General features: G+C 42.1%; 1 protein-coding gene across 3 annotated transcripts in view; it reads right to left on the reverse strand.

Moving 5' to 3' along the window:
- Positions 1-24,322, reverse strand: part of LOC139420364 (Rho GTPase activating protein 29a) — a 67,611-nt gene extending 43,289 nt beyond the window's left edge. Inside the window, exons 1-2 of one of the 3 annotated variants that reach the window (XM_071170386.1) lie at positions 24,145-24,322; positions 20,179-20,659 (exon numbers count right to left, since the gene is read on the reverse strand). In XM_071170386.1, the coding sequence (XP_071026487.1) occupies positions 20,179-20,548 (370 nt within the window). In that variant the 5' untranslated portion in view covers positions 20,549-20,659; positions 24,145-24,322. Of the gene's footprint in view, positions 1-14,486; positions 14,899-20,178; positions 20,660-24,144 lie in introns of those variants that run through there. The other 2 variants (XM_071170387.1, XM_071170389.1) reach the window with 2 other exon arrangements.
- Positions 24,323-24,558: the final 236 nt, after the last annotated feature.

Below are 24,558 nucleotides of genomic sequence, written 5' to 3' on the forward strand. Positions count from 1 at the left end.
TTTTATATTTTAAATCTTAGTAGCCACCCTTTTCCTTGATGACAGCTTTGTACACTCTTGGCATTCTCTCAACCAGCTTCATGAAGTAGTCACCTGGAATGCATACCAATTAACAGGTGTGCTTTGCTAAAAGTTAATTTGTGGAATTTCTTTCCTTCTTTTGCTGTGTTTGAGCCAATCAGTTGCGTTGTGACAAGGTAGGTTTGGTACACAAAAGATAACCCTATTTGGTAAAAGACCAAGTCCATATTATGGCAAGAACAGCTCAAATAAACAAAGATAAATGACAGTCCATCATGACTTTATGACATGAAGGTCAGGCAATCTGGAATATTTCAAGAACTTTGAAAGTTTCTTCAAGTGCATTCGCAGAAACCATCAAGCGCTATGATGAAACTCATGAGGACCGCCACAGGAAAGGAAGACCCATAGTTACCACTGCTGCAGAGGATAAGTTCATTATCAGCCTCAGAAATTGCAGCCCAAATAAATGCTTCACAGAGTTCAAGTAACAGACACATCTCAACATCAACTGTTCAGATGGGACTGCGTGAATCAGGCTTTCATGGTTGAGTTGGTGCAATGAAACCACTACTAAAGGACACCAATAATAAGAAGAGACTTGCTTGGACCAAGAAACACGAGCAATGGACATTAGACCGGTGGAAATGTGTCCTTTGGTCTGGAGTCCAAATTGGAGATTTTTGGTTCCAACTGCTGTGTCTTTGTGAGAGGCAGAATAGGTGAACGGATGATCTCTGGATGTGTGGTTCCCACCATGAAGCATGGAGGAGGAGGTGTGATGGTGTGGGGGTGCTTTGCTGGTGACACTGTCTGTGATTTATTTAGAATTCAAGGTACACTCAACCCAATTGAGGTGGTTAGGGATGAGTTGTTCCACAGGGTGAAGGAAAAGCAGACAACAAGTATTCAGCATATGTGGGAACTCCTTCAAGACTGTTGGAAAAGCATTCCAGGTGAAGCTGGTTGAGAAAATGCAAAGAGTGTGCAAAGCTGTCATCAAGGCAAAGGATGGCTACTTAGAAGAATCTAAAATCTAAAATATGTTTTGATTTGGTTATCACGTTTTTGGTTACTAGTATTACATGATTCCATATGTGTAATTTCATAGTTGTGATGTCCTCACTATTATTATACAATGTAGAAAATAGTAAACAAAATAAATAAACACCCTTGAATGAGTAGGTGTGTCCAAACTTTTGACTGGTAATGCATATATATATTCAGTATATTTACCTACTTTCCAAATCTCTCTGATTTGGTCCTGCCGTACATACCTACACGTACGCTACGGTCACAAGACGCAGGCCTCCTAATTGTCCCTAGAATTTCTAAGCAAACAGCTGGATGTAGGGCTTTCTCCTATAGAGCTCCATTTTTATGGAATGGTCTGCCTACCCATGTGAGAGACGCAGACTCGGTCTCAACCTTTAAGTCTTTACTGAAGACTCATCTCTTCAGTGGGTCATATGATTGAGTGTAGTCTGGCCCAGGAGTGTGAAGGTGAACGGAAAGGCTCTGGAGCAACGAACCGCCCTTGCTGTCTCTACATGGCCGGTTCCTCTCTTTCCACTTGGATTCTCTGCCTCTAACCCTATTACAGGGGCTGAGTCACTGGCTTACTGGTTCTCTTTCATACCGTCCCTAGGAGGGGTGCGTTACTTGAGTGGGTTGAGTCACTGATGTGATCTTCCTGTCTGGGTTGGCGCCCCCCCTTGGGTTGTGCCGTGGCGGAGATCTTTGTGGGCTATACTCAGACTTGACTCAGGATGGTAAGTTGGTGGTTGAAGATATCCCTCTAGTGGTGTGGGGGCTATGCTTTGGCAAAGTGGGTGGGGTTATATCCTTCCTGTTGGGCCCTGTCCGGGGGTATCATCGGATGGGGCCACAGTGTCTCCTGACCTATTCTGTCTCAGCCTCCAGTATTTATGCTGCAGTAGTTTATGTGTCGGGGGGCTAGGGTCAGTTTTGTTATATCTGGAGTACTTCTCCTGTCTTATCCAGTATGCTCTCTCTAATTCTCTCTTTCTTTCTCTCTCTCGGAGGTCCTGAGCCCTAGGACCATGCCTCAGGACTACCTGGCATGATGACTCCTTGCTGTCCCCAGTCCACCTGGCCGTGCTGCTGCTCCAGTTTCAACTGTTCTGCCTGCGGCTATGGAATCCTGAACTGTTCACCGGACATGCTACCTGTCCCAGACCTGCTGTTTCAACTCTCTAGAGACAGCAGGAGTGGTAGAGATACTCTTAATGATCGGCTATGAAAAGCCAACTGACATTTACTCCTGATGTGCTGACTTGCTGCACCCTCGACAACTACTGTGATTATTATTATTTGACCATGCTGGTCATTTATGAACATTTGAACATCTTGGCCATGTTCTGTTATAATCTCCACCAGATACAGCCAGCAGAGGACTGGCCACCCCTCATAGCCTGGTTCCTCTCTAGGTTTCTTCCTAGGTTTTGGCCTTTCTAGGGAGTTTTTCCTAGCCACCGTGCTTCTACACCTGCATTGCTTGCTGTTTCGGGTTTTAGGCTTTGTTTCTGTACAGTACTTTGAGATATCAGCTGATGTACGAAGGGCTATATAAATACATTTGATTTGATTTGAACATCTTGGCCATGTTATAATCTTATATAATCTTAACCTGGCACAGCCAGAAAAGGACTGGCCGCCCCTCAGAGCCTGGTTCCTCTCTAGGTTTTTTCCTAGGTTTTGGTCTTTCTAGGGAGTTTTTCCTAGCCACCGTGCTTCTACTGTACATCTGCATTGCTTGCTGTTTGGGGTTTTAGGCTGGGTTACTGTATAGCACCTTGTGGCTGATGTAAAAAGGGCTTTATAAATACATTTGATTGACTGATTGAATGATTTCATCTTTTTTTTTTTTTTTTTTGGTTTTCAGGCCCATGGGGAAGGGTTGGTATGTGGAGATGGGGGGACTGACAAGTAAGGGGAGTGCGAAGGGGTGGAAAACATGTTTGGATGGAGACATGTTGGATGAGTGGGGTTGGGGGAATGGGGTAGGAGGTTGCGATTGGAGGCTCACTTCTTCTCTTTTTCCATCCTTTAAATATCACATGTATTATTACTTTTTGCTCTGTGGTATGATCATGGGGATCAATGCTTTGTATTTGTGTACTTCAAAAAAAATATATATATATATTTGAGTGGCAGCCCACGGGTGGATGTGAGCAATTAAATTATATGAATTTGTGTATTGTGCCCCGCCCCTCCCAACAAGAAAATTACCAAATTAATACAAATAAATAAAAAGTATTTGAACCCAGGTCTGGAATGAGGCAAGGCCTTTCTCACCCTCCACTCTCTCTCCTACACTTCCTGTGGCCGCGGTCAGCACGGTTCACCCCTGCACCCCGGAGTCGGACCACCGGCGGTTGGGCCACTCCACCACTCCACACCGGATTAGCGGATTACACGGCACTGTTAAAGGACAGAATATTGGCCTTCCCAGACTTCCCCTATTTTCCCCCTGTCCTGCCAGTGCCTCCCTGCTGCTTCACCTTTCAAACGCTCTTTCCCATGACTGCACACAAAGAGGAACCGTTTAAAAGAGAAACTCTTCCCCCATACACACACACAGCACCTTCCCTTCCGTCTAGGTCTGGGCTCCTTTATATTCCCCACCCGACCACTCACTCTACTCTGCAGGCCCTGCCCCAGTCACACAGGTTAGCCATTACATTAGTCATTAGCATGAGAAAACACTATGCAGAAAAAGTCAATTCACTCAATGAACTAAGGAAGGCTGGGAATTTGAGGTCAGTGGCTTTTTGTGTCATTGACAGAGAATATTTTGCATGGCATGTTGAGATGACATGATGGAATGGTGAAGTGTGTTTAGCCAACCTAATAAGCTGTCTAGCTGCCTGGCAGTTGATTCTCTGAAACAACTCGTTGGCCCAGGTCCATTAGAGCTCTGAGCCCTTTCCTTAGCCATTCACTGTCCACAGATCTGACAGGACGTTTCGATAGGTAAAAGTAACATGATGATCTTACACCAAGCCACGTAAAGCGAACGTGGAGCTAACATGAAGCTAACATGAAGCTAATCTAAAGCTAACATGAAGCTAACGTAAAGCTAACGTGAAGCTAACGTGAAGCTAACATCACGTTGCATTGACATAAACAGCTCTTTTCAACTTTATGAAGAAACAGGCAAATTAACTACCTCAATGTTATTGGAATTCCCTACGTAAACTCATTACATACAGCTAGCTATCTGCTGAAAATGTTGAGATATAATAACAGAAAACACATTCTGAAATCAAAACTCCTGTGAGTGATAGATATTGGCTCCAGATTAAAGCTATCTATCGTGGGGTTTTTTAAACTACTAAGTCCAAGAGTGAATGAATTCTCATGAAAATATTCCCAAAATCTCCATAGCCAACAACTATGTTTACCCTTGGAGATCCCTCTATCCCTTTCCCTGGTCCTTTGCATATCAATGAACTGCTTAGCGTGGAGTCAAGAATTAGCTTTTCCTCCTTTTCATTTCTGCACTGAGCTGCCTGTCCGTCACACCGAGGGAAGACAGTCAACCTTTTTCTCCTGATCCCCCCCCAACTCCTGTTTGTGAGCCACTCTGAAGCCTGGCATTCCAACTATGCTTTATTTAAGAGAGACTGAAAATCCCCCACAGTGCAACCTCTCGCTGGCGGCCAAGATCGGCTAGTATTAGCCAGACAGCTGAGACTGAGACTAGCGGCCCACTCAGCGCTGCAGCCCTGTTTAGCATGGACTGGGTAGCTCCATCAGCCCAGGAAGTTGGAGGCTTTACAGGCCTCAAAATGGCCGAACTGAACAGGCTCTTCAGCACACCTGTCAGTAGGTAGAATGGAAGCAAACTTGAACCTATCATCGAGGACAAGAGGACATTGTTTAGCTTCGCTAGCATCCTAATCCTGCATGAATGGCGTTCGAACGGAAGATTTGTGGGACGATCTCTCACTCTCTGTGTCTGCATCCCAAATGGTACCCCTTTCCCTACATAGTGCACTACATTTTACCAGGGCGAATAGGGCTTTGGCCAAAAGTAGTGCACTATATAAGGAATAATGTGCCCTTTGGAACGCAGACAATATTGCGTGGAGAGAGAAGTCTCTAGACTGAATTAGTGCACATACTTGGGCAGGGCCTGTGGACAAATTAATTTGTCCTCCAAAACATGTGTCACGTCCTGACCTTAGTTCCTTTTTTATGTCTCTATTTTAGTTTGGTCAGGGCGTGAGTTGGGGTGGGCATTCTATGTTTGTTCTGTGTGTTATAGTTCTATGTGTTTGGCCTGGTATGGTTCCCAATCAGAGGCAGCTGTCAATCGTTGTCTCTGATTGAGAACCATACTTAGATAGCCTGTTCCCACCTGGTGTTTGTGGGCAGTTGTTTTTTGTGTCTGTGTTTTCACCATACAGAACTGTTTCAATTTTCATTTCTTTCCCTCAATTTGTTATTTTGTATTTTTCGTGTTCTGATATAATAAATGTATCATGGACACTTACAACGCTGCATTTTGGTCCGATCCTTCCTACTCCTCATCAGACGAAGAAGAAGTTTGTTACAACATGAAAGAAAAATGATTTGTCAAATAAAATAATCTTATTACGCAGAGACACCTGTAATGGTATTCGTTTTGGAAAAACAACAGTGTTTGCGTTGCGAGTTCAAAGCACCCATTGTCCAACTCAATATCGTCATTGTAGGGTGAATGATTGGAGCAGACAGGATCAATGGTAACAACATGTCCATGGCTTTTCTATTTGGGCTTGTCTCTCTCTCTGGGCTGGGTGGAGGAGGGAAGATGGTGATTATAACATGTGTCAGCCTCACTAGAAGGACCAGGGGAACATCTTCATGCCAAAAGGCCGCTTGCGAAATTCAAAGAGGCCCAAGAACCCGTCTCCATTCACAGTCCATTATGAATTATGTAAATGTAGTGCTCCCTGTGCAGATTCTGTCACAACAATGGCTCCTGGGAGAACACTTGATGTTTGCTCCAGGGAAGTATTGTTCCCCTCCAGAAGAGGAGGTTCAGACGGGAGATGGGTTTATTGTTAAAAGTTGGGCCCTAAGCTTTGGCGGTTCCCTCGCTCTATCCCCTCTCGTGTACCCCCTCCTTCCCCTCCTCCCTCCTTTCTACTAAAACCAAGTCTCATTTGTTTTTTGGGGGAGGGATCTTGGTACGACGCTGCACGGTTCGTCCCAGCCACGCTTCACGCTCAGTCTGTTCACGTTTTGTTTAGGTCGACATCAAACAAGGCTCCCCCTTGTTTCACGTAACTGCAACACAGAGTGGTTTAGCATAATTGAGTATGATGGGTAAAGACAGCTCCCAGTTCTCTCACCAGTCTCTCCAGTCTTCAGATCTGCCTGACAATAACCAGTTATGAGTTTTGCACAGCATGCGTCCTCTCTCATGCAAGCGTGCCCTGAAGGTTCAGGCCCATAGAGGCTAAACAAGGCCAATTAATCGGAGCAAACATATCAGGACTTGAGCACAAAGTTAAGATGGATCCTGACACACAACGTGCTGTTTGCAGTTAAACACTAATATCAGTAACAATAACAGACAAACAACATACCACTCAATTATATACCCGCTAGCCACTGTTTGTATTCAGAGCTAAATATCGAATCTGCATTTGGGGAAACAGCTCCACTGTTTACCCCAGCGCCTTTGTTATAGTTTTTGTTTTGTTGACGCATGCAAAGATGTCAGAGGGAAAAAAACTGTCTTTGTTGTTTGCAGTAACTTCTTTATTATTGGAATATTCCAAACGGATGTGGAATTTTCACCATTAAGGATTCTAGCTTTAAGGCAAAGATTAGCCCTTCCCAGCTCCTGCTATGCATGTTGGTACATAGTGCAGGATGTCACAATAATTATGGCTGGTCCTAGACAACTTTAATCCAACATTGTGCTGGGAGTGGTAGATTCGAGGGGTGTCTTAATCTAATCCAATGGATACATTTTCAATCTTGGTTTCAAATCCTTAATCCAAGATTGGAGACAAGCAGGAGGTCATATGTGGATTGAAGGGAGGGGGTCTGTTGAATGTAATCTAACAGTCAAATTGGCCATCCTTGGTTTCAGTGACAAAATGTATGATTACATAAATAGATGTTATACTGTCCTTTTCAATACTTAATAGCTATGAATATGAAGCGATAATGTTCAATGAATTCCTAATGTTAAGCAGGATAAATAAGGGACTGTGTTGCAAATACACCAATTATTTAAAACTACAATCAGCAATCAACAATACAAAGTGCTTCCCTGCCCCTGTTTTGGGAAAAAGCTTAGGGATGTGGCTGGAGAAATGAATCACACTTAAATTCATAGACAGAGCTATGGATGCAAGGACTGGCCATCCATGATATCAACATTATTGTTTTAATCATGTTATGTTATATAGTGTATGTTTACGAGTAAAACAAGCTTATATTTTGGGATCTAATGCAGTATGACAATTGAACTAAAGCTCATGGGGCATTTATAAGTTATATTCTCTAAGAATACATGGGTACATATCATTCAGTAATAGGTCAGAAATGGACGTAGCAACTGCTGATTGCCCCTTTAAGGTTGTTTTGAGTTGTTGATTTCAAAGGCATGATCTGGATCTATTCCCACCCTCTTCAACTGTAGTACTGTGATAGGTAACAGTCAACAAGTGAGTAAATGTTTGGCCAGGTAGGTTGATATCCTGCTATCCTCCAGGTCATTCTATTGAAGGCTACAGGAGACATGGCTACAAGGCTCACCTTGTTGGGACAAAAACAATGACGTTTACCAGACCACCTCACGTTCGTCGTGGTGTGTGAGGTCAACTGTGGTGAGAGAGTAAATAATGCTCGCTAGTGTTCTCAAGTGTCGAGGCTCAAGTACGATCAACCAAACAAACAAGCAAACTAAACAAAAAGGTTCAACTTTGGGCATTGACAGCATTTCTCTAACTGAATATTCAATTAAGGCTGACAATAGCTTATCAATAGGTACTTACAAAAAAAAAACTATACATAAATCTTTCCTCACAAACCTGATCTGAACAGTACTGTACTACCTAATGACAATGGGAAAACATATGTTGAAACATCAGACAGACCAGTCTAGTACTGTATAATGTTATGTCAGCAGCAACTCACAGCCGGTTCTCACACATCACTCCTTCCATGACTAAACAGAGAGATACGTCTGCATTGTGTTTGTTCCTCCCACACCGCGTCTCACAGGCACGGTGGCTGTATCCAATAGGGCACACTATGCACTACTATCTGTGCAAAAGTTGGGCACTATATGGTGTCTCACAAACGCCACCATGTTGGAGCCCACACACACCAGCCAGCCAGCATGTGGTGAAGGGCCTCATTCTCTTACTCAGATGGACCCCCTTCCTGGAACAAATTCACCCAGGCCTTACCAGCGCCCATAACCATAAATCTACTCACTGAGAGGAACAGAGGCAGAGAGGGGGAGAAAGATGGAGGGGTAGAGAAAGTGAGCGAGAGAGAGAGAGAAAGAGAGAGAGAGAGAGAGATAGAGAGAAAGATGGAGAGACAAGAGAGAGAACAAGAGAGAGGTGAAGGGAGAAAGAGAGAGAGGAAGGGAGAAAGAGAGAGAGAGGGGAAGGGAGAAAGAGAAAGGTGAAGGGAGAAAGAGAGAAAGAGGGGAAGGGAGAAAGAGAGAGAGAGAGGTTAAGGGAGAAAGAGAGAGAGAGAGGATAAGGGAGAAAGAGAGGACGGGGGAACACAAAAACACAAAACATCCTACAAATCTTCACTCTGAGTGTGGTAGGCCATTAAAGTCTACAAACCAGCACAGAGCAGCCAGAGGATGGCCACCCGCAGCCTGCACGCGCTCACACCGCACAGGGCGCCTCCTTCTGCTGCTTCTTCTACAGGCAGACTTTACCCCTGTTAACTCTATTTCAATCCACGTTTTCCCTCCGTGGAGGGATGAAAAATTCCAGCCATATGTCACCTCATCCCACACTTCAATCCCCTACTGAGAAGTTAATCTGCAGAACCACCTCTCGCATGGTCGTTATACGTGATGAGGTCAATGCCCTGCTGGTTTATACAAGACCAGAACAACAACAAAAAAAACAATTAAGCTAATGTAAGAAATCCTTTCAATCAGCTTATTAGCCATTTAGTGGAGTGTAGATCAATCAAATGTATTTATAAAGCCCTTTTTTACAACAGCCAATGTCACAAAGTGCTATACAGAAACCCAGTCTAAAACCCCAAACACCAAGCAATGCAGATGTAGAAGGCTATGCTTCAAAAGAAGCCTGTAAAATCACTCAGAAACAACATTTACTGACTTTCTCATGTTCTGGTCTGTGGTTCAAACGTGTGGTACATGCAGATATATTGTCTAACGGAGTGTCGTAACTGATGAAGTCAAGGCAAACCATTCTGGAATAGGCTAGGTGAATTCACAGTGGCTTAAAATACGGATCCTCTCTCAGCGGCCATAAAAGGAGTTTTTTTAAATAAAGAATCAGCTGGAGATGCTTTACAGTGGATCTCAGACCCAACGGGGAAATCTCCAAACAGTGCCTCGCTCGCTACATCCATTCACACAGTCTGGAACCGCCAGTGACCAGACCATCAGGGGGATCATTTTAGGTTGGTATTTCACAAGGGGTGATTTTGACCACAAATCACTGAAAAGCATTTTGGGTTTTCTCAAAGGACCCACGGCAGAGACACTTTCCCACAAAGCTTTGGTATCGTGAAGGAGGGCTGCAAAAAAAAAAGGGAAAAAAAGAAAAGAGATCTATTTTTCCTTCCTGCTGTACATTTTTACATTGAAACCAAAGAACAAAAGCCTGATAGAAAATGAACTTGTTTTTGAAAGTTGCTAGTTGAAGCCACAGAAAATCATTCCTACTGTCCCTCTAGTCAAGGATTATCACATGGGGGAAGAGTACAAATAGTAATTCCCAAAACCTTTCTGGAACGCTGCCATGAATTACTCCCATAGACAACACCAGACATATTAGACAGAGAATCTTGCTATGGACAGATGTTCTCAACGGCTACCTGTTAGACATCCAATCACTCTGTGAGAAAATCTTGTGCAGGAACAACTCACCCTTATCAGTAGCACTAAGTAGTGAAGTCGTCTAGTAACAAATGAGTCACACACAAATGTGTTCTAAACATGAGGGGGTGAGTCACACAGACGGGAGACTTGAAAAGGAGAAAGTGTTGAAATAGAAGACTGACCGCAGCTGTGGTTGTGGACATAGTCCAGAGAAAATGTCTAATTAATGTTAAGCACGCACACGCACGCGCACGCACACACACACACACACACACACACACACACACACGTAAACACATAGGACAGTAAGTCACAAGGGATACACGCTTTAAATCCATCAATTAAAAGTGTGGATATTGTGACACAACTGGTGATAGCGAAATCCACCATGAAAAAGTGTAATCATATGCTGAGATATGTGAAGTACGTAAAGCTATAACAGGACTGGATCTTATAAAGTACAATACGACTGTTTATGATCTTTTCTTATCTGGTCTTATCTTTTATCATGCGTTTATTATATCAGTCATTTCTGGGATTACTGAGATAAAACATAGACGTGAGGATGTACATACTAGACTACATTGCATCTCAGGATGAAAATCAAAGGGCTTTTCACCCTGCCTTCGAATAGCAAATACATGACCAAACTCTACCTCTAAACCCCACTGCTCTTTACAGTGCCTACCCCTCAAAACATTCTGCAACGGGGGGCAGAAAATCACATTTAGCTGATCAGAGGGACCGGGACCCCCATCTCTAAGGCATGTTGTGGTACAGCTTGGGGTAGTGGAGGTCTTTAATCCCTCTCCATGGACTCTGTCTGCTCTGTGCCCCACAATGTGTGTGGAGTGTCTGTGGAGGGTCTCCTCTTACACACACACACAAATACACACATACACTCTCAGAACCCCTATGTGCTCATTGCTCAAAGGCATTCCCTGTCCAATGTAAGAATGATTCATTTACTTTTCCTCTCAAATGAAATGGAGGGTCAAATTAAACTTCAATGGAACAGCAGAACCTCACAGTAATCTTGAAAGCACTCGAAACAAGAGCAATAATTGATTTGGTGCTTTTATCTTTTATGTCGTCTGAATTGGGAAGCTCACTGTTGGCCCGGAACCTCTCAGTTTGAGGTCAGAGAGAGATTTAAAATTAACGAGAAGAAAATTAAACTCATGGAAAGAGCTTGTTTGGCTAAAGTACAGACCAATCAAGTCAACCATCCAGCAGGACGAAACAGGCCTAATGCAACTATAGTGTGACAAAGTCTGGTTCTAATTTACATTTTTACATTTACATTTTTGTACATTTAGCAGGTGCGCTTATCCAGAGCGTCTTACAGTAGTGAGTGCATACATTTTCATGTTTTTTTTCAACATTTTCCATAATTCACAATGTTTTAAAGAGACAGGTCCACGATGTTATTCCAGGATATTGTAAATCTCAAAAGGAAGGGAAATAAACTTTTTATCTCTAATTCCACCATTCATTTGTGACGACAGGAACCATTTTAAATGGGGAGTAAAGCAACTGTCAGCCATATGGAAACCAGTGACAGCGTCGGCTCCTATAGAGGTTAGCACCACCCTCCATTGACCCCCCCCCCCCCCACCCCACTCCCTCATCTCATCTCACATTTATAGATATCAACGGTTCAAAGCACTACCATTTGGCAAAGAACACACTTCACAAAATGACTTCACAAAGAAAATCACCCAAAAATCACCATTTTCATTTTCTAAGTTTACACTTCAGATTTCTTGTTTTTTTTAACAAAGTGTCCACACATTTAGCAACTGTTGATCTAAGGCACTGAAGCAACAAGTGAGCATTTGTTCTGCTGGAATGCAGGGTATGCAGAGAGAGAGAGAGAGAGAGAGAGAGAGAGAGAGAGAGAGAGAGAGGGGGGGGAGAGGGAGAGAGAGAGAGAGAGAGAGAGAGACAGAGAGAAGGGGAGAGAGAGAGAGAGAGAGAGAGAGAGAGAGAGAGAGAGAGAGAGAGAGGGGGGGGGGGGAGAGGGAGAGAGAGAGAGAGAGAGAGAGAGACAGAGAGAGGGGAGAGAGAGAGAGAGAGAGAGAGAGAGAGAGAGAGAGAGAGAGAGAGAGAGAGAGAGAAAGAAAGAAAGAAAGAAAGAAAGAAAGAGAGAAAGAAAGAGAGAAGGGGAGAGAGAGAGAGAGAGAGAGAGAGAGAGAGAGAGAGAGAGAGGGTGGGTGGATAAAACTAGCCTACAACGGAGAGGCTTTTTTTCCCAGAAGTTTTTTTCCCCACCCCTATCAAAATGATTAGCTGTGCCTATAGCAATGGCCAACATGGTACAGGTCAATATTGATACAGCAGTTAAAGATACACTCAGGATCTCCACCAATAGTTTTCACTGGGGAGAGACGGGGAAAGGTAGCTGTCGGACTGAGAGGCCGGAGCTAAGAAAGGGGGGGGAGAACAAAGGATTCTTAGAGTATGAACAGTGAACATAAAATAAATGATAGGAAAGATACTGTATGTGACGTGAGAAGAGACAGAGACACAACTTACATGTGTTTTGCACAAAATACCATGAACTTCAGAGTACCATGAGGCAGATGCTAAATTCAGCACACAAAATAATGCCGTTCAAAAGAGCAAATTGGGTTGCATCAATTAAGAATGTTTTCTGTTCAAAAGACCTACCTGTATCTAAGTGTGAGTGAATCTTAAGATAATACCAGGTAGACTAAATTCCCTTTACATTCTAAGACACTACCACAACTACCACTGTGTGCAGATCAGAGCTTGCCTGTAGCTGACATGTGTCTGATTGAAGAGCCAGTTGGTCAGCGTTTAAACTCAGACAGATAGACACTGGTGGTCAAGGCGTCTGAAAGCAGCCCAACCCCAGACTAACAGACTGTCCTGTCTGCCCTCTCAGAGTGTTGCTGAAAGCCTGGGTCACACCCCTGACAGGAGAGGCTTCACATAGAGCCTGGAGTTTCTTCCAGTGGTCAGAAAAAACTCCTGGCCCTACCCATACAGACATACATATACACTGCCTCAGTACGCCAGGAGGGTGACGTCTTGGACCAAGCCTCCACACCGACATAGTGGTCTGTTAGCCTCAACACTGTACATCTATACAGATGTCATATCTCAGGGTTCCCCAACTGGTGGACCGCAGGCCAAATTTGGTCTGCAAGTGGTTTTAATTTGTCCCCACAAAAAATGTTGGATGTAAAAACTCCAGGAAATCAGCTCCAAGTGATTTAAATGTATGAAATGTGTTCCCAAGTATTCCCACGCACAACACGTGCTTGTGTACAAATCTTAGCAAGGTTCGAAATTATATGTTTTCGTCAAACATTATATCTGTTTGGGCTTCTTGCGGTCAATATGCAGTCTACAAATGATTTGTAATTATGTTCTGGCGCCCGGACCATCTACTTAAGAAAAACATTGGCCTGCGGCTGAATCTAGCAAATGATTCCTGCCAAATTTTAATTTCATCAGAAAAATGTTTACTTGTAGCATATACACGTTTTAAAAAAGTTTGCAATTTACACTTAATAATGACAGATTTTCCCTAATGAAAAATGTATCAACTCCTACAAAAAATGCACATGAATTATGATCCACAACAATTCTCATTTCCTGTTGCTGCATAATTATATTTTCCTGCTGTGTGACCCTAACTCAAATTAAGATACGGCATCTGTACATGACATGAGTTACACAACATTCTGAACAAGCTAACCTCAAACTGACACAGGATACTCATCAACATATAGAACAGATTCACTGTATGTTCATACACTTCTTCGTAAGGGGGAATACATTTCCCATAGCGCCCTGCTCTCTTCAGCTTGATCAAGTCATTTTCCGTTGGTGTTGTTTTTCTTTCTTAAATGGCTGACACACAGAACAACCATCATTCTGCCTCAGTGAGCCAGGAGAGAATGAGATAAACACCACACACCTGTCCTGTCCAGCCTATCAGAGCACAAATACAGTGCATTTCACCACAGTACACACACAACAGACTTTAAAAAGATCAAGAAATGCCAGGCTGCATCCACAAGGCATATCTAAACGGCATGAGCCTCTATCTAACTGGGGAAAACAGTTAGTCCATTATTAACATGAAGAACAAAGAAAAAAGATCAGATAACAAGTTTGAGGAATACACATAATGTAGAATCACACAGTTTAACTAACACCTGAATTTATAGGAATCACATCATCATTTTACATATATAAAATAAATAGCTGTTTCTTGATCATGCTCACTAGCAGGGAGATTATATCTTTAACCATATAGGCATCCTCCTTAACCATGCGAAATATCCTAATGAAGATAACATGCAACAAAGGTCCATTCTTACCAACGATTACACAATATATTGCACTCACTGACCTCCAAGACTGGTCAGAGCACCAAACGACAGTTGTGACACTGACTAGGACGAACCCCACAGAAGTAATCCCAACCGATTAATGACATGTCCCTCACAAGTGGCCATTGGACAAGGTCATGACCTTTCAGGATATGTAAAAAAAATAATCCACATTGTTAAGACATCATTATGAAAGTCATCTCAAAGCCTGGACAATCAAAACATGCTAAAACAAACCGCAAAAAAAAAACATTGAAAAATGGTTTCACAAAGATTGGTAAAGTGAAGTATGTGTCCGTTGCCAGTCCATCCAAACTAAATCAGAAATGACTGCAACTGATAATCGCCATTTAAGGTGACATTTAAAAAAATGTAACTGAAAAACTGCACTAAAAAAATCTTACTGGAGCTGGCTCTGGGGTTCCCCAGGGATCGGTCCCAGGGCCACTGCTATTCTTACATGGGAAAGTATATATCCAGCCAAAACTGCCAGTTATCTACAAGCATGCTAGTCTGGAGAAGCTACTGCTTGAGACAATGGGTGTCAGACTCACATCACTGACCGTGAATACAGAGCTCTGTTGTCAAGGTCCAAGAGTCCAGACCTGAACATTACGCTTGACTGTTGGGTCTGCTATGCTTTGCGTGGCAAGAAGCTGGAAAGGGAAAAAGGGAGAGGAGGGTTCCCTCTCTCTCCATGAATGGTCAGGGTAATGAGAATCACTAGCTTTTGTGAGGAACAGCATAGACAATACAGTCATAAATTGATAGGGGATTTAAATCACTTCCAATCACGCCATAAGCCAGTGATTCACAACAGCAGTGTGTTATTGCACTTTGCTAAAGCCCTGCCCTGCACTCCCAACGGCCAACAATCACACTTTGAATATGGTCAGTGACCCGAAACACAAATCATTTTGATATGATCAATGTCATGCAAGTTAATTTCCTCAATTCCATTTGTAGTGACTAGACTGACTCAAGTGCTGGTTTGTGAGCATGAAGATGAGAATGTAGTCATTAACATGTTTAAGTGCCATTAAACAATGACTGATCTGATTTTATAGCCTACTTTGCACAAAGCGACAAGAGCTAGATTTGGACACTAAGGCATAACGTTGTAATTTTAAAATCTGGTTCAACAATTACATGATTTTATTAGGGCTGTCAGAGTTACTCAGCAAAGTTGAGTTAACTTTTTGTAATTTTTGTGAACAATATATTTATTTTTACCCCTATAATTGCATTATCTGAAAGCATTCAAAATACACTGAAAACATCCAAATTACATCATCTATACAGCTAAAAACAATAATTAACTTTCAAAACAAGTTGGCATTGAGGTTAAAGAAAGTGTGTTTACCAATTTACCTGATTTTACTTACCGTTAATTTGGACAAAATGAAGACATCAATATTCTTGTAATGCATTTAGTATAAAAAATTCTTGAAATTACAGCTTAATTTTTAGAAAATTCTCAGTTTGCAATTAATCACAACAAATTCTGCAATTAACTAGATTACATTTTTTTTTTAATAATGAGATTTTCCTAATTTAGCATGTTGTGGAGTGCATCCTCATCATCACTTCGCAGAGATAACTTCACCTGTTTTTATGTCATACATTCCTTGTAGTTTATCATTCCTCTTCACTCGAACTTAATCTTTGTTTGAGGTAACATGGGTCTCAGGCCCTCGCTTCTCTCTCCACTGCTCTGTATTCCATTTCCTAAAGGGCACTTTCGCAAATCTGCCCTTTCCTGTATTTAGCCTAACTGTGGCCGATTACTGGAATGCTTTCTTACAGTCACTTGTTATGGTTTCAGTAACCAAATTTACATAATGGTGTGTATATTGGGCTGCAAGCACCGCGCAATGTAGTTTATTAGCGTTAGAGCAAGGTCATGAACGTTGCCTCAGGTGGTTTCAATTCAAGGTTTGCTAACTCACTGTGAGATATTTCAAGGCATAGAAGATATAAGACTTAAATGTTTCCAATAGCTGGTGTGCTAGGTAGGTTTTAGGTTTGGCTTTGCAGCACAGACTGGCATTCTGAACTGGTTCCATGAACTCACTGACTTGGTTAAATAAATCAATGAAGCAAGCTGCATGGACAAATGTGTACTATGACAGCAATGCAAACTTGAATACCTGCCTGCCTGAGCATTTGTTGTTAAGACTAATTTGTATGAGTGACATAAGCAGGAAGTTCACCTCAGACAGACAAAACAAGTTCCATTTGTAGAGGACACCTAATTTTACCAGGCGGTGTCAGAGGAAGGCTCTAAAAATGGTCAAAGACAAATTAACTTATCGTTAATCATTGTGTATTTATTCCTACTGTTATCAATTTTCTATAATTGTCTATTTTTCTCTCTGCATTGTGGGGTAAGCATTTCACTGTTAGTCTACACCTGTTGTTTACGAAGCATGTAACAAAGACAATTTGATTCAATGTTTTATTATTAAGTTATTAGTGAATTACCTACAATGAAAACCAAAATAGATTTTCAATAGGTCATTTGTGAGGTCAAAACTGGTAATCAGTAATTGTGACATATATATTGACCTTAGGCTTAAATGAACCAGCACAACCCTGAGCAGAATTTCCTCTTCCCCATGTTGATTTATTACTTTGATCAGTGAACCGGTGACCGCTCCACTCAGAAGTCCCTCAAGCTGAAAAACACCAGTCACAAGTCCTGACTCTCCAAAACCCTGTCTGATCCAGCCAGGTCAAGCACTCTGCCTGACCTCGCTCTCCTCTCCAGACAAAGGCTGAGATTCCTCAGAGGCCTGGACGACATGGCACTGCTCTACTGGGAGGGAGGAGAGGGGTACCACCACATCCATCCAACCCCCCTCACAGACAATCATTACCCAGGAGAGGGATTAGCGAACCTGGGTCTGGTCCAAGCCAAGGGCCCGACCCAACAGCACCGGCAGCACAGGAATGCAATAATCACACAGGCAAGAGCAATCAACCCCTTTTTAATCTGCATTTACTCTTCCATTTTAAAAGCATTTTCCCAATGGATTAGAAATGCACCACTTCAGATTACTGATGGGCTGAGGAGGAGGAACGACCATTCATTACTGGAGTACATTACACTCTGGATGGAAGCTGCTGTGAAAATGGGCCCTCTGAAGCCCTGGTGCTAATTTTCATTATCTTATACTTCAGGTGTTTAATCTAAACTGGAAGTAATTCATTGTATAGGACCTACAAGGAAGACTGTATAGAATGTATAGGATAAATATAAGACAGACTCAGAGAGAAAACTGTTGTTTTTTTTCATTCCACGTTCATGTCTGTCCTACCCCACCTTCCCCCTACTCCCACCCTTCTAAAATATGTGGAGTAGAAAAGCTCAAATACTCCCCTCTATCTCTCTGTCTCTTTCCCACTGAGCCGGCCACAGAAGGAATTCCTCATCTGAGAGGTTCTGCTTTGAATGACTACCTTCTGCTATATACTGTATGTCCAACAATAACAAATGACAGCATAACGATATTTTCACCTTTGTTACTAGCTTCAACAATTTGAACAATACAAACAACATCTAGATAACAAGATAGACAGTGCCCTCTGTTATTATTGGGACAGTGAAGCATTTTTTATTCTTTGGCTCTATATTTCAAAAGTATAGATATCATAAGAATAACTATGAGGTAAAGTGCAGACTGTCAGCTTTAATTTGAAGGTATTTCATCCATATCGGGCGTTCCGTTTAGAAATGACATCACTTTTTGAACATAGTCCCAATATTTTAGGGGACCAAAAGTATTGGGGCAAATTCACTTATGTGTATCAAAGTAGTTCAAAGTTAAGTATTTGGTCCCATATTTCTAGCACGCAATGATTACATCATGCATGTGACTCTACAAATGTGTTGTATTGTAAATAAATATTCTACATGAATGTGGATGCTACCCTTACTACAGATAATGCTGAATTAATCTTGAATAATGATGAGTGAGAAAGCACAAATATCATACCCCCTTAACTTACAACTTAAGGGCTTGTAGTAAGCATTTCACGGTAAGGCCTACCTGTTGTATTCTCTGCATGTGCATGTGACAAATACAGTTTGATTTGATTTGAAAATTCTAACCTCCCCTGTTATTGTAATGGTGAGAGGTTAGCATGTCTTGGGGTATGATATTTGTGCGTCTGTAACTTTCTCACTCATCATTATTGACGATTCATTCAGGATGATCTGTAATCATGGTAGCATCCACATTCATGTAGGAATGTTTAGAAACATATTATATTCTTATTTACAATAAAAGTGACTCCAAAATTACACGATACATTATTTACCATTCATTTATATTTGTCACAATCTGAATAATCTGAAACACAACCAAAACAAAGAGCAAATGCATCCAACAAATGTGTAGAGTCACAAGCTTGATGCAGTCATTGAGTGCTATAAATATAGGACCAAATAGTTCACTTTTTACTACTTTAATACATATATTAGTGAATTTGTCCGAATACATTTGCTCCCCTAAAATAGGGGGACTATGTACAAAAAGTACTGTAATTTCTAAACGGTCACCCGATAGGGTTGAAAATACCCTCAAACTAAAGGTGGCAGTCTGCACTTTAACATCGTAGTTTTGATTTCAAATCCAAACTTTCAGAGTAACCCAATATTTAGAGGGCACTGTATATAAAATAAATGTAAGATGTGGTATGACACAGGATAGGTGCAGTGAAATGTGTGGTTTTACAGGGTTTATAAGGAAACGGATCACATTTTTCTACGTAAAGGTCACATTAAATCATGTTAGTGAGTGACAAAAGCAGCAGCTTTAAAAGTTTTGGCCACATTTTATTTGGATAGTCCGGATAGTCCATCTGTAGATGGACTATCATAATATCAAGAAACGATCTGTTGATAAGCAACAGCTTGCTAAGGTTATGGTTAGGTTTAAAATACAGGTTAGGATAAGGATTAAGGTTAAGTTCATTGCAAACACTAACCTCTAATACATGGGTTAAAGACTAAAATGAGGCCTTTAAGAGAGAGAAAGAGAGAGGGGGAGAGAGAGAGAGAGAGAGAGTCAGAGAGAGAGAGAGAGAGAGAGAGAGAGAGAGAGAGAGGGAGGGAGAGTCAGAGAGCGAGAGAGAGAGAGTCAGAGAGAGAGAGAGAGAGGGAGGGAGAGTCAGAGAGAGAGAGAGACAGAGAGAGAGAGAGAGAGAGAGAGAGAGAGAGAGAGAGAGAGAGAGATGGAGAGTCAGAGAGAGAGAGAGAAAGAGAGAGAGAGCGAGAGAGAGGGAGAGCCAGAGAGAGAGAGAGAGAGAGAGAGAGCGAGAGAGAGGGAGAGCCAGAGAGAGAGAGAGAGAGAGAGAGAGAGAGAGAGGGAGAGTCAGAGAGAGAGAAAGAGAGAGAGAGAGAGAGGGAGAGTCAGAGAGAGAGAAAGAGAGAGAAAGAGAGTGAGAGAGAGCCAGAGAGAGAGAGAGAGATAAAAAAAGGGTCAGTGACCGCACAGCCAAGGACAGGCCAGGACAGAACAGAAACAGGTGGACTGGGGCAAATTGTGCACACTGCCTTTGACTGACACCTAAGCTAAACCGGGAGTTCCATTACACTACATTTCCCACAATATACCAGGGGATACATCCACATTCAGGCAAGCATTGTAACCATTCAATATCATCCCAATGATAATTTTGCTTCTCTAGTCCAAACTCTGAACTCACCTTTGGAGTGAAAAGCTTCCTTGAGGTGAAGTAAGACGTCGGCAAACTTGCGCACGTCGTTGACCAGCTGCATGATGTAGTCTGGGTCGGTGGTGCCGACAGGGGCAGGAGCATCCACACTGTCCAATCCAGAGCTGACGGAGCTGCTCTTGGCTCCTCTGCCACCCGTCCCCCAAGTCCCTGATCCGGTACTCGCCGTGGTGCCCGTACTAGTGCCCATGCCCGTGCCAGGGAACAACGGGAAGAAGTGGGAGTTGGAGGTGCGTGAGATGCCCAGCAATCGTTTGTTCCCTCCGCTGGTACCACCTCCACCACCGCTACTGCTGCCTCCACCACTGCTCTGCCTCAACATCCCAACCGCAGCCAGCATGCACTCCTGTCCAGGCCTGGTAGCCCCCTTGCCTTACACCTGTAGTCCTGCCTGACTCTCTGCTCTGTATTGTTCAGATCCCACACTGCTCCAGACCATGGATGGTTGATCCTGTGCAGGGAGAGAGATATGTGTTTAGAAAGACATGACCGCCAGCTAAAAGAAGAGGAAGGATCATGATTGATGAATAGCATCCAATATCTACACTCTTAGAAAACAAAAGTGCTATCTAGAACCTAAAAAAAGTTATTTGGCTGTCGCCAGCAGTTTGACGAACCCTTTTGATTCCAAGTAGAAACATTTTGGGTTCCATGTAGAACCCTTTCCACAGAGGGTTCTATGCTGAACACAAAAGGGTTCTACCTGGAACTAAAAAGGGTATTACATTTTAAAACCAAATAGGGTTCTCCTATGTGGGACAGCCGAAGAATCCTTTTGGGACCCTTTTTTTCTAAGATTGTAGGCACCATGAATAGACTTTCATACTGCAGCTAAACATCATCTGCTGAATTCTCCAACAACTAACCACTCATCAACAGCCATGGTCAGAGTAAAAGACTCAACTCTCAAAACAGATCAAACAAACCTTATAAAAGAAATAGGGATATGTCTTTCAGAGATGTGTCAATGTTGCATTTGTAAAACTGAAGAGTCCACTGATGTAACACTAAAAGGGGCAATAGTACTGGATCTACACTGAACAAAAATATAAATGCAACATGTAAAGTGTTGGTCCCATGTTTCATGAGCTGAAATGAAAGATCACAGAAATGTTCCATATGCACAAAAAGCTTATTTCTCTAAAATGTTGTGCACCAAATTGTTTACATCCCTTTTGGTGAGCATTTCTCTTTTGCCAAGATAATCCATCCACCTGACAGGTGTGGTATATCAAGAAGCTGATTAAACAGCATGATCATTAACAGGTGCACCTTGTGCTTGGGAAAATAAAAGGACACACTAAAATGTGCAGTTTTGTCACACAACACAATGCCACAGATGTCTCAAGTTTTGAGGTTGCCTGCAATTGTCATGCTGACTGCAGGAATGTAACCAGAGCTGTTGCCAGATAATTTAATGTTAATTTCTCTACCATAAGCCGCTTCCAACATAATTTTAGAGAATTTGGCAGTATCTCAAACCTGCCTCACAACCGCAGAACAAGTATGTGTATGGCATTGTGTGGGCGAGCGGTTTGCTGATGTCAACATTGTGAACAGAGTGCCCTATGGTGGAGGTGGGGTTATGGTATGGGCAGCCATAAGCTACGGACAACAAATAAAATTGCATTTTATCACTGGTAATTCGAATGCACAGAGATACCGTGACGAGATCCTGAGGCCCATTGTCATGCCATTCATCCGCCACCAACACCTCATATTTCAGCATGATAATGCACAGCCCCATGTCGCAAGGAACTGTACACAATTCCTGGAAGCTGAACATGTCCGAGTTCTTCCATGGCCAGCATACTCACCAGACATGTCACCCATTGAGCATGTTTGGGATGCTCTGTATCGCCGTGTACGCCAGCGTATTCCAGTTTCCGCCAATATTCAGCAACTTTGCACAGCCATTGAAGAGTAGTGGGACAACATTCCACAGGCCACAATCAACAGCCTGATCAACTATATGCGAAGATGTGTCACGCCGCACGAGGCATGGTGGTCACACCAGATACTGACTGGTTTTCTGATCCATACCCTACCTTTTGTTTCAAGGTATCTGTGACCAACAGATGCTCATCTGTATTCCCAGTCATGTGAAATCCATAGATTAGGGCCTAATGTATTTATTTCAGTTGAATGATATCCTTATATGAACTGTACCTCAGCAAAATCTTTAAAATTGTTGCATGTTGCGTTTGTATTTTTATTCAGTATATTTTGAGAGAATGTGCTCGGTAACAAGGCAACCAGGCTCTTTCAGAGGCCTTGTCTGTCTCACTGAGTCTCACTGGGGTTCGGAGGCATAATGAGTGCTAGAGTGGCCCTCTTACATTAGGTTGGAGAAAAAAGGGAAGACAAATGAATGCAGGCCTAGCTAGCAGCACTCCCTATCATCATCTCAACATCACATCTCACTACCGTGGCGGTGGCTTATTGAGGCTCCGCACACCCTTCTTTACCAAACATTAACTTTACAGGAGACCAGAGAGAACACACACGCACACAAACATGCACATAACCACCAGACATGACAACATTGGATTTAAATAGAACATTTCTATTCAGTTTCATAAATCAGTTTTTTCAATGATTAGCCTACAGTATAACTCATATTGTAAAGAATCTGTAAATTACTGAATCACTCTCTGGAGTTAAAGACTAAACCAATCGGGAGGTATGGGGGCACAGCTTGTAGTAGGAATCCCATTAGGGACCATTTACTGGTCATCTCCATATCCCACTGTGACCACCACATGTTGGATAGAAAGACCCCAGTGCTTACCCTACTGGATTAACCTAAATCGACCTAGACTTAGTTTAGATTTAGATCAGCCTAGATATTGGGAGCCATTATTATTAGACTTTACAAATCCCAAATCAGTAGGTAATTTATCAAGAAGAAAAAAACAGCATATAGATGATCATATAACTAAGTAAAAGTGTCTTGTTCATATTAACACATGCAAACTAGACAATCTAATAAACTTAGAATAATTATCATTAAATATGCATCACACTTTTCTTTCAAACATTGTAATACCTGTTAAATGACAACATTAGGATTATACAGTTTGTTTCTAAATAAATAACCGTTTAAATCATGAATAATAGTTCATTAAATTGATACATTATAGTTAAGGGAGTATTGTATTGAATTTGCATGTGTTATTGCAGTATTATGAACACGTTTGTATGTATTATACACATTATTCTCATAATTATAAGTGGACAACATTTTACCAATTTTCTCTTAACGTTACCCCTGTATCTTTCATCCAAATAATCTGGCCTAGCTAAGAAATTCAGAAGTTTCTGCACCTTGTAGCCAAAAGCAATATTGTGGAAGCTATTCTGAAAATATAGTGGACCAAACTACCAAGTACTTCACACTGGAAGAAGTTAAGCTAAACTAAATATAGTTTACGTAACAAAAGTTACTTTGAAAAAGTAGTTCATAGGCCTACATCCAAGTCTGATGCCGAAAAAGAAAGGACATTATTGCCTACTTAAACCATATTGTCTCTTCTTTTTGCAAAAAAAAAAGTACTATGTGGTTCCAGCAGTTAGCTGGACATGGCACACAAAAAAAACAATTAACGTTAACTACTGAAAACACTACCAAGATTAGAATTTAGTTAAACTACCACGAAGCTACAGCAAAATGTAGTTAAATTACTAGTTGCACTGTAGTTCACTACTCCTCAGCACTGGCCAAAAGTCATTCCATTGCTGAGATTACACGCATTTTATTATGTTTTGTTCTTTGTATTTTGCTCAATATCTAACCAAAATAACAACGTTTTCTCCGTATAGAAGTAATAATCTTCTTCACATCTCTAGGTGCCTGTATGGATGCAATGGTTCACTCAATCAAAAAATGATAGCCGCCGCATAGAAGTCTTTCATCAAATGCAGCAACCCACTCACCTGCTGTACAGTCCTGAAACATTGCACCTTCAAAAATCCCCGCTGTCGTAGAGTACAGAATCCAGTTATAGGTTATGTCTTTCTTTCCTAAACATCTGTGAATGACCCTTCTACAATAGTTTCCGAAACGGGAATTGTGGGATCGCCGCCGCTCAGCTCGCTCTCGGGCACGAACGTCCTCCTCCTCTTCTCACGTGACACAGTAGGTAGGCTAATGCGTGATTGGTTGTTCTAGGCGTCTCGTAAATAAGAGGTTTGGGTCCCCTGCCCGCAACAACAGGTGTCCAATATTTTTGATGCGTCCTGTACTCAAGCTGTAATCTTTCGGGTCTATGTCAATATTGGTATCGTCTCACTCAAACTGAACAATAGGCTTGGAGGGAGATAGATGCATTGTTTAATTTCCCCCAATAA

This window comes from Oncorhynchus clarkii, chromosome 11, assembly GCF_045791955.1.
Source record: "Oncorhynchus clarkii lewisi isolate Uvic-CL-2024 chromosome 11, UVic_Ocla_1.0, whole genome shotgun sequence".
Classification (NCBI taxonomy): Eukaryota; Metazoa; Chordata; class Actinopteri; order Salmoniformes; family Salmonidae; genus Oncorhynchus; species Oncorhynchus clarkii.